At 54.8% G+C, this 14483-nt stretch overlaps 1 protein-coding gene across 7 annotated transcripts in view; it reads left to right on the top strand.

The window, feature by feature from the left end:
• The first annotated feature begins 1410 nt into the window (after positions 1 to 1410).
• Wnk2 (WNK lysine deficient protein kinase 2) overlaps positions 1411 to 14483 on the top strand; it is a 109086-nt gene continuing 96013 nt past the window's right edge. For 5 of the 7 annotated variants that reach the window (XM_013110602.3, XM_005066324.4, XM_021224938.2 and 2 more), the window contains exons 1-2: positions 1412 to 1630; positions 2148 to 2830. In XM_013110602.3, the coding sequence (XP_012966056.2) occupies positions 2150 to 2830 (681 nt within the window). In that variant the 5' untranslated portion in view covers positions 1412 to 1630; positions 2148 to 2149. Of the gene's footprint in view, positions 1631 to 2147; positions 2831 to 14483 lie in introns of all 7 variants that reach the window. The other 2 variants (XM_040755946.1, XM_013110601.3) reach the window with 1 other exon arrangement.

The raw sequence follows: 14483 nt of genomic DNA, 5'->3' as shown, positions 1-14483 counted from the left end.
CTGGGGTGTATGTGTGGAGTCCTGACTTCAGATGGCTCTCAGTTTTCCTAGTGTAAGTAGTCCCAGCATTTCCCACTTCGGGAAACAGTGTGCCACCACCCGACTCAGTTGAGATTTGAACATCAACCTTTCTAAGTTACTTCCAACTGGCTTCCGCACCCACTGCCAGCCCCCAGCAGGGCCGAGGAAATCCTGCCGCTGGATAGCAGTACTGCCAGAATTTGCTTCCTTCTAATCTAAGGCTGGTGTTGCCTCTGTTGACACGTACGTCACACGCGTTGCTGGTGCCAAAGGTTCCAGGGCCAGCAGCTTTGGAGCATCCCTTCGTCTCTGACAGGGTACCGCACCCGCAGGGCGGGGACAGAGGTCAGAACATCCTGGTGTCTCCTCACTTGGCTTCCTCAGGTGAAGAGGGTCCAGTGACTGCATCACAGAGAGTGGACGAAGCTGTGGGCTCACGGGGGCGGCTAGTGTGGGCTCAGAAATCGGGTCATTCTTCTGTGCCCCCACAGTCATGTTTAGAGGTGCCCAGGAGAGGGGCTGTTTGTGGGAATTGAGTAGCTCAGGGGGTTGAGAAAGAAGCATCACACTCTTCAGGAGAGGTAGCAACCAGTGAGGTAAGTCAAGGGGTTTCTGGAAACCCCTTCATGTCTGCATCTGAGGCATCTTGGGATGGTCTCCGGATCTCTGGGATTTAGGACATAGAAGTCCTTTCTATTTATATATCTATCTATCTGTCTGTCTATCTATGTATCTATGTATCTATCTATCTATCATCCATCCATCCATCCAGTTTTGAGACAGGCCCTTGGTTGCTAAAAGTGGTGCAACTCTCAGATCAAGTATCCTCCTGCTTCCTCTTCCCAGTGTTGGGGTTTTAGGTTTGGGTAACCATTCCAGTCAGGGAAAAGGACTTTTGTCTTTGGGATCTGGGTTTGCTTAATGGGAAAAAAGATAGACACAGTGCTACTGGCATCAATCTCCGTCGGTGATAGTTGAGGTTCTCCTATATCCTGGTGGTACAGGCAGGCTGGGAAGACACTCCAATTTTGTGACCATATTAGCAGAGGTTTGGGGTATCTTGGAGCCTGACTGTTCTGTCTGGCACAGGTTCCAGGGATCGAAGCTCTAAGTCATAGTGCCTGTGGCCTGTCACCTCCGGGGAAAATAGGGTCCCTGAAGGCCCACAGTTCTGCGGACAGTTTCCAGAGATCTTTAGGGCCAGGCACCTGCCTGGGGTAAGAGCCGCAGGTGGAGGCCATGGGGAGCATCCCGCAGGTGGCCGCGCTCAGCCGCAGCCAGGTGGGCGTGTCAGGCCCCGCCCCGTGCGCTGGTCTTGGTGGGGGCGGGACGAAAGGAAGCCCCGCCCTCCCCGCGCTCTTGGTCGGAGCCGGTGCGGGAGCGGAGGCGCGCGGAGCCGGCAGGAGCACGCGGGAGCGCGGCCCCGCAGCGGCCCGGCCCGAGGGAGCAGCACGCAAGAGCAGAGCGGCCTGGCGACCCCCGCCCCTGCGAGGACCCCGCCCCAGCGCAACGCGGCCTTGAGAGCGGACTCCGGCCCGGGAGCGCGGCCTCGCCCGCCTAGCTCGTCCGGATCCCCGGGCTGCGGGCATGGACAGCGCCCGCTCGCCCTGTGAGTATCGAGCCCTCCCGCTCGCCGCCTTTGTGTGCGCGCTGCGCCGCCGCAGCCCCCTCCCCGCGCGCCCCGGGCCCGCGTCCTTTGTGGAGCCGGCTCTTACCCCTGCCCCGGGCCTCCCTGTCCCCTCCGCAGCCACCCGCGGGACAGCCCAACAGGGTCGCTCCCGGGCTGGCCTTGACCCGTTTCTCCAGCCTCCGTAGCCCTTCTGTATCTCCTGTGGGCCCTCAGGGACACCTAGCAGGTCGTCCCTCTTGGGGTCCCCGGGTTAACTCGAAAAAGGTCGTGTACGCGGCTCGGGGGTGAGAAGAGCAGGGCATCCCCTTGCCATCCACCTCTTGGGGTCCGGTCTGCAGCCCCTCTCCCCGGAGTCCGCGGGGGACCACCGGGCAGGCCACTTCTGCGGCGGGCTGGGCAGGGCGCGGGCCCAGGGGCGGCGCTGTCTCATCCCGCGGCCCAGGCAGGTGCGGCGGGGCTGGCGCTCACGCGGGGCCCGTGTGTCCTTGGCCCGCAGAGATGGACCACGATGGCGGCCGCCGAGACGCCCCCGGCACGCTGATGGAGGCCGGGCGCGGCACGGGGTTGGCGGGCATGGCGGAGCCGCGGGCGAGGGCGGCGAGGCTCGGGCCCCAGCGCTTCCTGCGGCGCAGCGTAGTGGAGTCGGACCAGGAGGAGCCGCCGGGCCTGGAGGCAGCCGAGACGCCGAGCTCGCAGCCCCCACAGCCCCTGCAGCGCCGGGTGCTTCTACTCTGCAAGACACGCCGCCTCATCGCGGAGCGCGCCCGGGGCCGCCCCACCGCGCCCGCGCCCGCCGCGCCCGCAGCACCATCCGACTCTCCCGGTGCCCCCTCGGACCCCAGTCCGGAGCGAGCCGGCACACAGGAGCCCACCCCAGATCCCACCACCGCCTCAGCCGCAGCCGAGCCGGCCCCCGACGGCGGCCCGCGGCAGGAGGAGGCGCCAGCCCCAACACAGGAGGACGCTGGAGCCGCCGAGGCGAAGCCCGAGCCCGGGCGCGCACGCAAGGATGAGCCTGAAGTGGAGGAGGACGATGAGGACGACCTCAAGGCCGTGGCCACCTCCCTGGACGGCCGCTTCCTCAAGTTCGACATCGAGCTGGGCCGAGGCTCCTTCAAGACGGTCTACAAGGGGCTGGACACGGAGACCTGGGTGGAGGTGGCATGGTGTGAACTGCAGGTGAGGGTCGGTGCTCACAGGTGGGCGGTCAGCAAATGCGTCCTTGGGTGTGTCCTTGCTCTTGCGCAGGGCTTTAGGCGGCCCTGGGGATGGTGGTGGCTGGTATGTGTCACCCTTTGTGTGGGTGTCCGGCAGGGCATATGCCGTCTGTGTGGATACCCTGTTGGTGCTGTTTCTGGACCTGTGTACAGGTTGAGGCTTGTCACCTTGGAGGTCTAGGCTGTCTATGTGCTGTGCCCAATTGTGCTCTCAGTGACAGGGACACTAGAGCAGGCGATGGAGGTGTATTCTGTCGGCCCCTGGCTCCTTGTAGGTCCTCAGAACCCACTTTTATTGACTCAGTAGAGACTGGAGAGAAGGCTGTGCCTGGGCTCTTTTCTAGATGGGGTGGAAGCTCCCGGCTGTCCTCAAATTAGCATCTTCCTGTGCCCTGTAAAATGGAGGTGAGACAGCTGCAGATGCCTGCAAGGGCTTCCTCTGACTCAGGAGTGATGCTTGGCGGGCCCTGGGGGCCCTTGCTGGCCAAGGCCTGGAAGCCCCGTCAGCAGCCTCCTTGTGTTCCAAGAGCCTGGTTTGTTCACAATTTAGATGTGTGAGTGAAAACCATGAAAAATGCCTGCCCCCCTCTCTCTCCCTCTCCCTCTCTCTCTCTCTCTCTCTCTCTCTCTCTCTCTCTCTCTCTCTCTCTCTCTCTCTCTCTCTCTCTCCCTCCCTCCCTCTCTCTTCCTCTCCTTCCCTCTCCCTCCCTCTCCCCCTCCCCCTTCTTCCCCACCCCCTTTTCCCCTTCCATCTCTGCCTCTGGTTCTGTCTCTTTTTCCCTTTCATTTTGGAAGCAGAGGCTCAGCATGCATTTTTCATAACCTTGCCCTCACGTTAGCTGTGTCAGCCCTGGCCCCGAAGATTATATAAACCGCAACCCTAGCCGTCCTGGGGCCAGCCTTGGAAGAGGAGGCAGCTCCTGTCACAGGGGTGTTTACAGGCCCTCCCTTTCTGGGAGGGGAGGGGCAGCTGTCAGGCAGGGGCCAACTGGGAGAGTGCTGGCTGGAGGTGTAAGCCTACCCCGCTGGCCTGTAAAGTTAGCTGGCCTTCCAGGGCTGATGCATCCTGGGCAAGCCTGGGTGAACTGGGTGCCAAGCTGCCATCCACTGCAGGATGGCTGCACTTTTGGCTCAGAAATGGGATCCAGGTGCTGTGTTCTCAGCACCTGCAGGGAGCTCTGCATGTGTGCACAAGCTAGGTTCATTTCAGAGGTGTTGACCTGTCATCAGCCCTTCTGAGACAGGGAGCTTCAGAGGTCTGGCCTCCTCACTGCCCTTTGGCTCTGTTAGGAAAATACGGCTTTGCATGAGAGGGTCTGTGGTGTCCTTTGGCAACTTTCATCAGGAATTGAGTTTCTCCCTCATGGCTCCTATGAGAATCATACCCGTCTTTTGCCTGGCATGTCCTAGACCTTGCAGAGAGGCAGCCTTGATGGTACAGAATGGGTGTGGATGGCCCAGGATCCTAGAGTGTGCCCAGTGCCCTGCTACCTGAGAGGCACAGAGGAGAGGATCTGGGAAGGGGAGATGAGTCTTCGTTTTGGAGAATGGCATGATTCTTGGCTCCCCACTTTCCTGCTCCTGCCAGATGACCAGCGTGGCTCTCTGAGCACCTGCTGGTGCTGCTACTATGGAATGCCACCGAGGGTAGAGGACAGAGCAGGGGTGCCACAGCACTCTGGATGTAAGAGACTTCCATCGTCCAAGCCTGCCTATCTGACTGAGATGTTACAGAGGCCTAGGCGTCTTGTTCATTCCCCCTCCCTTTAAGGCAAGACAAGTCAGTCTGACCTTGTGGGAGTGGCAGCAGAAGGTGGGACCTGGCCTGTGGCCAGGGGTCTAGATAAAAATGGCGTAGCTTCTGGACTTTAGTGTTGTTCCTTGCTTGGGGAGACTGGACACCCCCAGTAGGCAGGGAAGCTGTCCTCACACCTCCTTTAGTGAGAGGTACTGTTCATGTTTGGCTCAGGCTGCAATGTATTATATGGGGTTACCTTCCTCTATCTGGTCCACCATGGGAACGTTCACATGACAGGGGTCTGGACCAGTGTAGAACCCTCTGGGTGAGAGCCTCCACATCACAAGTCATATTAATGATAGGATCATTGAGTGACTGCATAATACCAACCAGGAGGTGGCTGGATGTCATAGAATCTGGGAGGATGGCAGAAGCCTTGCTGGGCCATGGGATTAGTCCACCCAGAGACCCTCGTGTGGTGTCCTGGGCCGAGGAGATAGTGGAGCAGCAGTGATTGTATAGATACCCAGATCAGGGCACAGGTTAGGAGAGGGGACCCAGAGTCCTTGTCCTCAGTGGGGGTGGGACCCCCACCCATCATGTGCAGAGGACCCCATCAGGTTATGGGCTGTAGGTTTCCTGGCTTTGGACCCAAGAGGGAGCCTTGTTTATCCACTGTGTACTGGGTTCTTCCTGAACCTCTGAAGTCTCCAGTGTTTCTAACTGTTGGGGAGGGAGTGCTCCTGGATTCTGGGTGGCACGATAAAGGGAGGGTTTGTCAGGACTTTGTTTTCCTCCAGGGAGGTTAGCCTCCACTACCCTCTCTGGACACCCAGAGGGCTTTGGTCTGTTTACTCAGGTGCCTGCTGAGTGGCTGCTTCCTTTTCTCACCCTTGGTGGTGGGCCTAGTGTGGCCTCCCCAGTGGTAAAATGCTTGAAGTCTCTTTCCAGGGTTCTGTGCCAAGGGGCGGAATCAACACAGTCACAGGCCTTGTGAGTAGCTTAGAGGACACTGGGTTCCCTTTAGTGACTCCGTGTTGAAAGGTTTGACAGGGAGAGCAGTACGTGCTTGTTCCACAACAAGGGAAGGAAGATGGCCCACCTTCTCCTGTAGATGTGCCCAGCTGGAGCTTGAAATGTTTTCATTTTTATTTTAAACTGGGGGTGGGGGACGTTTAAAGATATTCCGTCCTGTCGTCTGCCCTTTGAGTGCACCTTCCCTCCTGCTAGCAGAGCGCCTTACAGTGGCAATGCAGTAAGCAAAAACGTGCCCAGAATCCTCCTCGCTCATCCTTTCTCCCTGCATTCAGGGAGCTCGGTGTCCCCTGTTGCAAACCTCTGTCTGCTACAGAAGTTCTGCTGTGTGCTGCTATTTCGGGGAGGGAACAGTCTCCCAGGTGGGGCCCTGAGCCAGGTGTGGGCCCATCCACCAGGTGAAGGTGATCAGTCCTTGGTCCTCGGCAAGCCCCCCTCTCTCATAGCAGAACGGTTTGAGGCCTAAGCAGGAAGTGTGGGGGCGGAGGCTCGGCTCTGCCTGAGCTTTTCTTGCTAAGCGTTGAGGAGACAGCCCCAGGGTCCTCCAGTCTCCAAGTGGGTTCTGCTGCTGTGTTATGGGCAACAGTGCTCTTTTATAGAAGAGCTGTGTGTTCCCCACCCCATGCTCTTGCCAGACGACCAGTGTCCTCAGTCCGGCCAGTGCTAGGAGCAGGTGTCACTCAAGGGGTCATCCTGCGTGATTTATGCCTTGGAAGACAACTCAAATGCCTCTGAGACTTTTCAAAGGGCTCTCTCTGCCTTCATGGCATCTAGGTGAGGTGGAAGTCCCAGGCCCAGGGTGGAGAGACCCCCAGGGTCATGCTGTGATAACCTTGTGTAGGAGGCCTGGCTGCTACCTCACCAGCTCTCATCCCTGGCCCCATGGTGTGGGGACAGGAGGCAGCGAGCCACAGTCCTAGCAGGCAGAGGACACTCTGAGACAGCATGGCCTGATTTGGCTGGCGGTCACCTGGCCGCCTTCCTCTCCTTTTTGTTTTTTAATCCCCTTGAGTACCTAATTTCGTTCAAAGAGCTATAATTGACAACTGGTCTGTGTTAGTGCTGAACTCACTTCCTTCATACATGCTGACCGCAGTCTTGGTTTGGTTGGTAGGAAAGGTTGGCTCTGGCTGCCTGAATGGTCTGTGGGTATGGCTTTCCCATCAGGTGCAGAGATGTGGGCACCCGCACTTGTGAGTGGTGTCATGAGGTATGTGTGGTGAGCCATGTGGTCAGCTACGGTAACAGTCCAGGCTTCAGCTGTCATTCCTGAGGTGTGGGGAGGAGGCCAGGCACCGTAGAGGCAGGTGCTTCTACAGATGAGTGTAAGCCTGAGGGGGGGTTCTCAGAGGCTCAGGCCGTGGGAGGTGCCCAACTGAGTCTGATCTAAGGCCAGATCTCCATGTGACGCAGCACGGTGGCTGTTTCTCTTCTCGGGTCCCATGGAAGACCCATCTCACACGTGAGGGCAAACCGCACATGCAGTTTGTTTGACCTGATGTCCTTGAGCTGGTGTTTCTACAGCTCTGGTTGCAGATGCCTGTGAGGCAGCTAGATCTACTTCCCATGGTGTTGGCCTGGAACTTTCTGTGGAGATAGCCATGTCTCCAGGTTCTCACACCCTGGATTTTCCTCATGGTAAACATGGGCAGGGTGTCCAGAGCTAAGACCGAGCCCCAGGCAACCTAAAGGTAGTTACTGGGATAGCAGACAGGCCAGATGGGGACTTGGGGAGGGGACACTGAGGGCTGGAGGAGTTCAAGGTGACATGTGGGCCATGAACTGGGAACAAACACAGAGCCTGGGTGGGGTGTACTGTCGGTGCTGATCGGGCTGGTGACTTGCAGGGTCAAGAGACATCTGAGACCAGGATGGCCCCTGAGTACTTGGCCACAGGCAGACAGGGCAGGTTTGGAAGCTCCATGCTTCTAGAGGGCCAGGTAGGGCAGGGCCCTGTGGATGAGTTGCTACCCAGAAGATAACCTCAAGAAAAGGGAAGGTGATGGTCTAGAACAGTGGTTCTCAGCCTATGGGTCATGGCCCCCATGACATCAGATATTTACATTACAATTTATAACAGTTGTGAAATAGCAATGAAACAATCTTATGGTTTGGGATCACTACAACAGGAGGAATTGCATTAGGAAGGTTGAGAACCGTTGTTCCTAAAGGGTCTGGTTGACTCTGGTCAACAATGCAGGCTCTCATGCTCACAGATCAGATGGGCTTTTTCTCAGCCTGGCCCCTGGTCCCAGGCCTGGGAGTACCCCAGCAAACAGATCAGGCCCTGCGCCCAGGAGACACAGAGAAATGTCTGCAGATCTGAGAATGCTGTGGTGGGGACTTAGAAGACTTGTGGGAGAGAGAAGGGAATCATTTGGACTGAACAGCTCTGGAAAGGCCCTGAGGTTGGAGCCAGAACAGATGGAGGAGTCCTTGTATAGATGGTGAGCTAGGTAGATGGGCCTCAAGGGCAGCCTGGAGGTGTGGTCAGGAGTTTTGTCTGGGGTGTTCTGAGCAGAGGAGAGGGCAAGAGTACATGGCAGGGAGCCAGCGGGGAGAGTAGGGTGGGATGGGGGGTCGACTCTGGTGTGCTCGATTGTGTTAGACAGAGTGTACCATCTGAAGGCGGAGAAGGAGTCAAGAGCAGGGCAGGGGTTGGACCCACAGGATCCAGAGCAGTTTCACTGGCAGAACCTGCCTTTGGGAGCTTTGGGTGTGGATGAAGCCATGGAGCATGAGGCCCGGGGTCTGAGCTCTAGTGGAGGCCAGACCAGAAGGGAGTTTCCTAGAGCCCCAGCCTTGCCTGGTGGTTCTCCCAGGTCAGGTGTAAGTTCTGTCCATCGAGCCATGGGCGGGGGAGGGGAGTGCTTCCTCGCTCCATGCGGTAAGTCACAGTAAGGAAGTGTACTGTAATCTCTGCTCTCATTCTCGTGTCTTCCATTTTGCCAGTCACAAATCTAAGACAAGTTCATAGTCAGAGCGGTGCTGGGCTTTTGGCGGGTTCAGAGCTGGCTGCTCACCTTCCAGAAAGTTCAGTCTTACTTGTGGTTCTTCTGTGCCCTGTGGGTGTCTCTCAGGGCTTGTGGCTTGGACCTGGCTTTGGGCCGAGGCTGCAATGTGTCCAATGTGAGCGCACAGGGCCCAGGTTACTGTAGTAATGGAGGAGAACTTGACCTGGTCCAGTGGAGGTTTAGGCTGTGTGGTCTTCTTTGTGGTCAGAGGCTGTGGCGGAACTCTGGTGTCTCTTCGCAGAGCGGAGATGGATCCTAGGGCCTCAGCAAGCACTACACTGAGCAGTGATAGAAAGGGGCTTTGGGAACGCATAGCCAGGTCAGATACGCCACGAGAGATTCTGGCCCCATACACATGGGTGCTGTGTGTGTCTCTGGGGGACCTTGCCGTCTGGTGGGGACCTGCCACTGAGAGAGAGCCTTAGTGCTTTTACCTTGGGGTAGGGGGTGACCCTGGCCAAGTAAGTCTCGGAATCGCATCCTGTGGATCATATGGACGGACCTGCGGTGGCCCCTCTTCCCACCTGCATAGTAAACAACAGTTTGTAGCTGTGGAGATGGAGTTGATCCTGGCAGGGCTGAGCCCCAGTTCCCACCTGGGGGTAGGGGAGCCCCCGAGCCTGGGACACTGGGTTGCGCCAGCCTCATCATCCAAGTTGAAGATAAGGACCAGGGCATGAAGCACAGAAGTGGGAGTCGCAAAGGGCAAGTCAGGACTGGGTATGGCTGCTGATACCTCAGGGCTGAAGGCTTCTGCCTAAGAGGCAGGGTGGCTGCAAACTCCCTTCTTCCCAGCATGAAGTCCAGTTTTGTTCCTGGTTCCCAGACTATTGGATTACTACTTCCAAGTTAGCGTTCATTAAATATATGGAGCAAGTCTTTCTCTGTCCTGCCAGCCAGCTCCCATAAAATGACATGGGGGACTTATTAATTATGAAAGCCCGACTTTAGCTTAGGCTTGTCCCACTAGCTCTTATAAATTAACCTGCTTCTATTAATCTACGTTTTACCATGTGGCTTTTTGCCTTTCTTTCATTCTGTATGTCCAGCTCCTTTCATGTCTCGTTGGTGTCTCACTGGCATAATTCATGAGCTTAGATGATTCGTCCCTGTTCTCTCTCTGCATGGAAGCCCTGCCTATTCCTCCTGCCTAGCTATTGGCCATTCAGATTTTTGTTACACCGATCACGGCAATACATCTTCACATAGTGTGCAAATATCCTACAGCAAATCTATATTAGAACTGTGGAAAATAATAAGAGAAAGTGGTCAAGATAGTGTGGTCTTGGGAGAAGGGCAGACAGATCGGAAGAGTAGAAGAGAGCCCAGAAGACGACCCACACAAAGCAAGGTGATGACTCTGATAAAGGAGCCCTTTTAATGGAGCAGTGGAGCAGCACCAACAGATGGATGGTGCTGGGTCAGGTGGACCTGCAAACCCAGGGCTGCAGCTCAGCATAGCACTTGCTGAGTGAGGCGCTAGGATCCACCCCAGCTCTACAAAAGGACACAAGCAAAACAAGACAAAAGGTAAAGAACACACACGTTTCAGTAAACCACATAGGTTCCAGAGTGCATGCCCTGAAGACTAGCCTAAAAAGGATCATATCTAAGTCTAAAATGCTCGGAAGCTAGACAGAAACCCAGGCGACCTTGGTTTTGGCAATGACCTCTTAGGTGCAGCACCTCAGACACAGCCCATGCCAAATAATTGATAAGCTGAGCTTTATTGAAATTAAAATCTTGTCTGTGGAAGACACAGTCAAGAGGATGAAGAGGCCAGCCACAGGCTGGAAGAAAATGTTGACCAATGCCTGTGATAAAGGAGCCCAAAACATATAAAGAAGTTTTCAGAACTCGGCAGTAAGAAAATAACCAGATTAAAAAAATAATAGCCGGGTGTTGGTGGCACACTCTGGAGGCGGAGACAGGCTGGTCTCTGTGAGTTCAAGGCTAGCCTGGTCTACAGAGTGAGTTGCAAGGCTACACAGAATAACTCTGTCTCAATAAACCAAAAAATAGATAAATAAACTTAAAGAGTTAATAAAAATGAAAAGTAGGCGAAGACCTAAATAGACGACACCTTACCTAAGAAGGGTGTTCATATGGCCAATAAGCATGAGATTATGCTCAGCATCATGTGTTGCCAGGGAGATGCAAACTTAAGCCCCAGTAAGGACACACTGAACCCCTATTAGAATGGCCAAAGCCAGAACAACCGACAACACTAAATACTAATGAGGATGTGGAGCAACAGGAGGGCTCCCTCATCACAGCTGGGAACGGAAAGTGGTGGCCCAGCAACCCTCCTCTGAGTGTTTACTCTTACTCTTGTCTCGAAGCGTCAAAAGTCACACACCCGCATTAAAAACACATTGGTAACAGCTTCACTTGTACGTGTTAAAACACAGACGCACCCAAGATGTCCTCCAATAGATGAGCAGATTTTGTGGTACATCCAGAAAATGGAGTATTACTCCGCACTAAAAAGAGCAGAATCGTCAAACTGTAAGACGGGGAAGAATCTTAAAGGCACTTGGGTAATGAAGACACTGACCTGTGCTGAGTATACCACACCAGTGAGATGAGCTAAATGAAGCAATTGCATGACCCTGGGGGCCTCTCCACCCTGGGCCTGGGACTTCCACCTCACCTAGATGCCATGAAGGCAGAGGGAGCCCTTTGAAAAGTCTCAGAGGCACTTGAGTTGTCTTCCAAGGCTGGCAAGATGGCTCAGCCGGTGAAGGCATCCAAATGTAGGAAGAAAACTGACTCCTGAAACTCCTGACCTCTTCATGTGTGCCTCCTCCTGGTAAATAAATAAAATTAAAAAAATTAACCAAGAAGGCAAAGTCATGGGGGTAAGATAACAATAGAAAGCAGGCATGGGGAGGGACAGCCAGAACACAGTGAGGCTGTTCTGTGGGACAGTGATGGCTGCGGGTGGCTTTTGCTTGTCTGAGGGTACGGGGTGTACAGCTCTGAGTGAACTGGCGGCCTTGACCCATTGTCTATTTTGGCTTGTTGCTTGTAGTAAGTGTGCCATACCTGTGGAAATTTTCCAGCACAGGGAGTTCCATCTTTCTATAACCCAGAACTTCTCCATGAAATGGGGCTTATGAAGAGAAAGGAGTGTCACTCCACCAAAATCTCCCAGAAATAACAAGCCACTAATTATCCAGCAGGCGCAGCTGCCTTGATTGCGTGTTTTACCTTCCCGTGCGCTGCACGTACTGAGGTGTGACAGCTGTCAAGTCTCACTTGATTTGTTGCTGTTGAGGGCGTCTGCTGTTCTGTGGTTCCACCTGGCTCAGGGATGCTGTCCTGGTCCTGAGGAGATGTTTCCGGAGAGTGTAGCTCAGCTCTTCTCTGGGGAGGTAGGGAAGGGCAAGATTGGGCCCCTTGGACCAGCAGGCAGCCCTGGGTCAGGGGCTCGCTCAAGCAGCTGTGGCCCACTCCCTGGTTTCTGAGGACCAGCTGTGTCCTAAGAGGCTCTGGACATCAATGTTGTTATGGCCAGGAGCACGGTCCCCACCCGAGGGAGAGGGAAGGTGGGGAGAGTCTCAGAGCTTGCAGTCCTGGAGGCTTTGCTCAGGGTGGCTCCAGGGTTTCTTCAGCAGGGAGCCCTTGGCCCACGCCTCTGCCCTACAGGACCTGGACGCATCAGCTAGGCTGAACATGGCCACAGGCAGGAAGCAAAGGGAAGAGGCTTGGGTTTGATGGGAACTTCCTTGAGCCCATCTATCATGAAAACTGTTTTCAGAGATGAGAAAGGCTCAGCTGGAAGGATCCCGTGAAAGGTCATTTGGCAGAGCAGTGTTGGATGGCACAGCCCATAGTATCTCTGTTGCTTGAACGTCTTGTGTGTGTTCAAAGTGTGGCTGCACAGTGAGGCCTGGGAGGTGCTGGGTCAGCCAGATATTCCTCCTGCAGAAGTTTTCAGGGCCTTTAAAAGTCCTGCTGTGTTGGGAAGAGCTGGGCTGAATGGGCGAGTGTGGCTTACCTCCAGCTTTCCCCTCTCTGCAGGGTGTCCAGTGGCCAGGGTGGGGTGGTTTGCACTGCTGGAGGGGGCTGGTGTTGCAGGCATTCTTATGATACTTCCCTGCAGGCGTGGGTTGTCCTGCACGCCTCAGTGGTGCGGTTGACAGCGTGTAAAGCTAGATGTAGCAAGCTGGTCTTGGCCCTGTGACCCCTGTGTGTCTTAGGCCACATGTCCTGGAAGGACCACCTCCCTCCATTGTCCCTTTGTGCCTGGCTCTCGGTGTGTATGCTTGTGAATGGGTTGGGAAGACTTTCAACTGTGAGCCCCCCACATGCCTCCTAGCATGCCCAGAATCTGAAATCTAGAGATAGCCACATAAGAGCCCCAGGGGCAGCTCAGCAGGGTTGGTAGGGGGCATAAGACATTCTTTTCTCTTTTGCTCTCTTCATCCACATTGACATTTGACCCTCTTCATTTTTTGGAGGTGGGGAAGGTTTCTCTGCTGTCCTGGAACTTGGCTTTATAGACGAGGCCGTCCTGAAACTCACAGAGATCCACCTGCCTCTGCCTCCCAAGTGCTGGGATTAAAGGTGTGTGCCACCACGCAGGACGCTACACCTGGCTTGTTTTAATTATTTTTTTCCCAAGACAGGGTTTCTCTGTGTAGCTTTGGTGTTTTAATTCTTAAAGAAAAATATTTATAGGTATCTTCTTTGATCTTTCTGGCTGCAAGAGGATCTGTGGCCGTCATTGCTACAGGGGTGTCTGGGAAAGGCTTGATTTGCATAACTGTTTTTGATCTGTAACTTGAGGCTGAGTACCCTGGACGCCCAGGATGGGGTAGCAGGCTGTGGAGTAGTTTCTCTCTCTAGGGTAGGGTTGATGCTGTGTGCAAAGGAGCCCTCATCTGCATGGGTAGGTCCCAGACAGAACATCCCACCTGCTGGCTTGCCTGTCTGGCTCTATCCACACCTGTCCCCTGTGGCACCTGCAGGCACTGAGGCTGCTTGCTCTCTCCCACATGTCCAGCTCTGGCCCTTCACCCCCATCTGGGCCCCATTATAGTCTTTCCCTCCTCCTAGTGATCCAATTTCCATTTCCCTCGAACCTTTAGTTTTTGAAAATCCCTAGCTACTGGCAGAGTAGAGTTAGGAGCTGGGTGCTTAGAGTCTCCATTGCTGAAGTCGTGTGCATTTGGTCTGACCCACTTTGGGTTCCTCCCTGAATACTTCACAAGCATTTCCTGACAGGAACAGGGACAGGTCCCCACAGAGCCTCTGCAGGTCACGCCCAATGGGTGGATCTGTTAGATGTGTCGGTGTGTGGCTTTGTGATTCCCATGATTGTTCTCTCTGGGTTCCCTGTTTGCGCCTGGAACCTCATCAGTGAAGAAACTGGTGTAGTATTTGTGTGTATATCTCTTTTAATCCAGAACAGTGGTTCTCAACCTTCCTAATTCTGTGTCCCTTTAATACAGTTCCTCATGTTGTGGTGACCCCCTCAAACCGTACAATTATTTTGTTGCTACTTGGTAACTGTAATTTTGTCACTGTTACGAATCGTAATGTAAATAGTTGATATGTGTGATATCTGATATGCAACCCTCGTGAAAGGATCAGTTGACCCCCAAAGGATCAAGACCCACAGGTTGAGAGCCGCTGGTCTAGAACCCTTTGCCCCTTTGTTACCACCAGTTAGCCTGTCAGTGTTGTCTTTCAAGACTCTGCACAGTGGTCTGCATAGAGACTCTGCTGGTTCTGTCTGGCGTCTCTGCCACTGGGGTTGGATTGTGTGTCTCTGGAGCTGCTACCACGGGGTGCTGCACGTGCAGGTCACAGGGCTGGCC

The sequence above is a fragment of the Mesocricetus auratus genome, unplaced genomic scaffold (assembly GCF_017639785.1).
Source record: "Mesocricetus auratus isolate SY011 unplaced genomic scaffold, BCM_Maur_2.0 Super-Scaffold_100013, whole genome shotgun sequence".
Taxonomy (NCBI): domain Eukaryota; kingdom Metazoa; phylum Chordata; class Mammalia; order Rodentia; family Cricetidae; genus Mesocricetus; species Mesocricetus auratus.
Note: the sequence above shows the minus strand (reverse complement) of the source record. Positions and strands in the feature narration are given on the sequence as shown.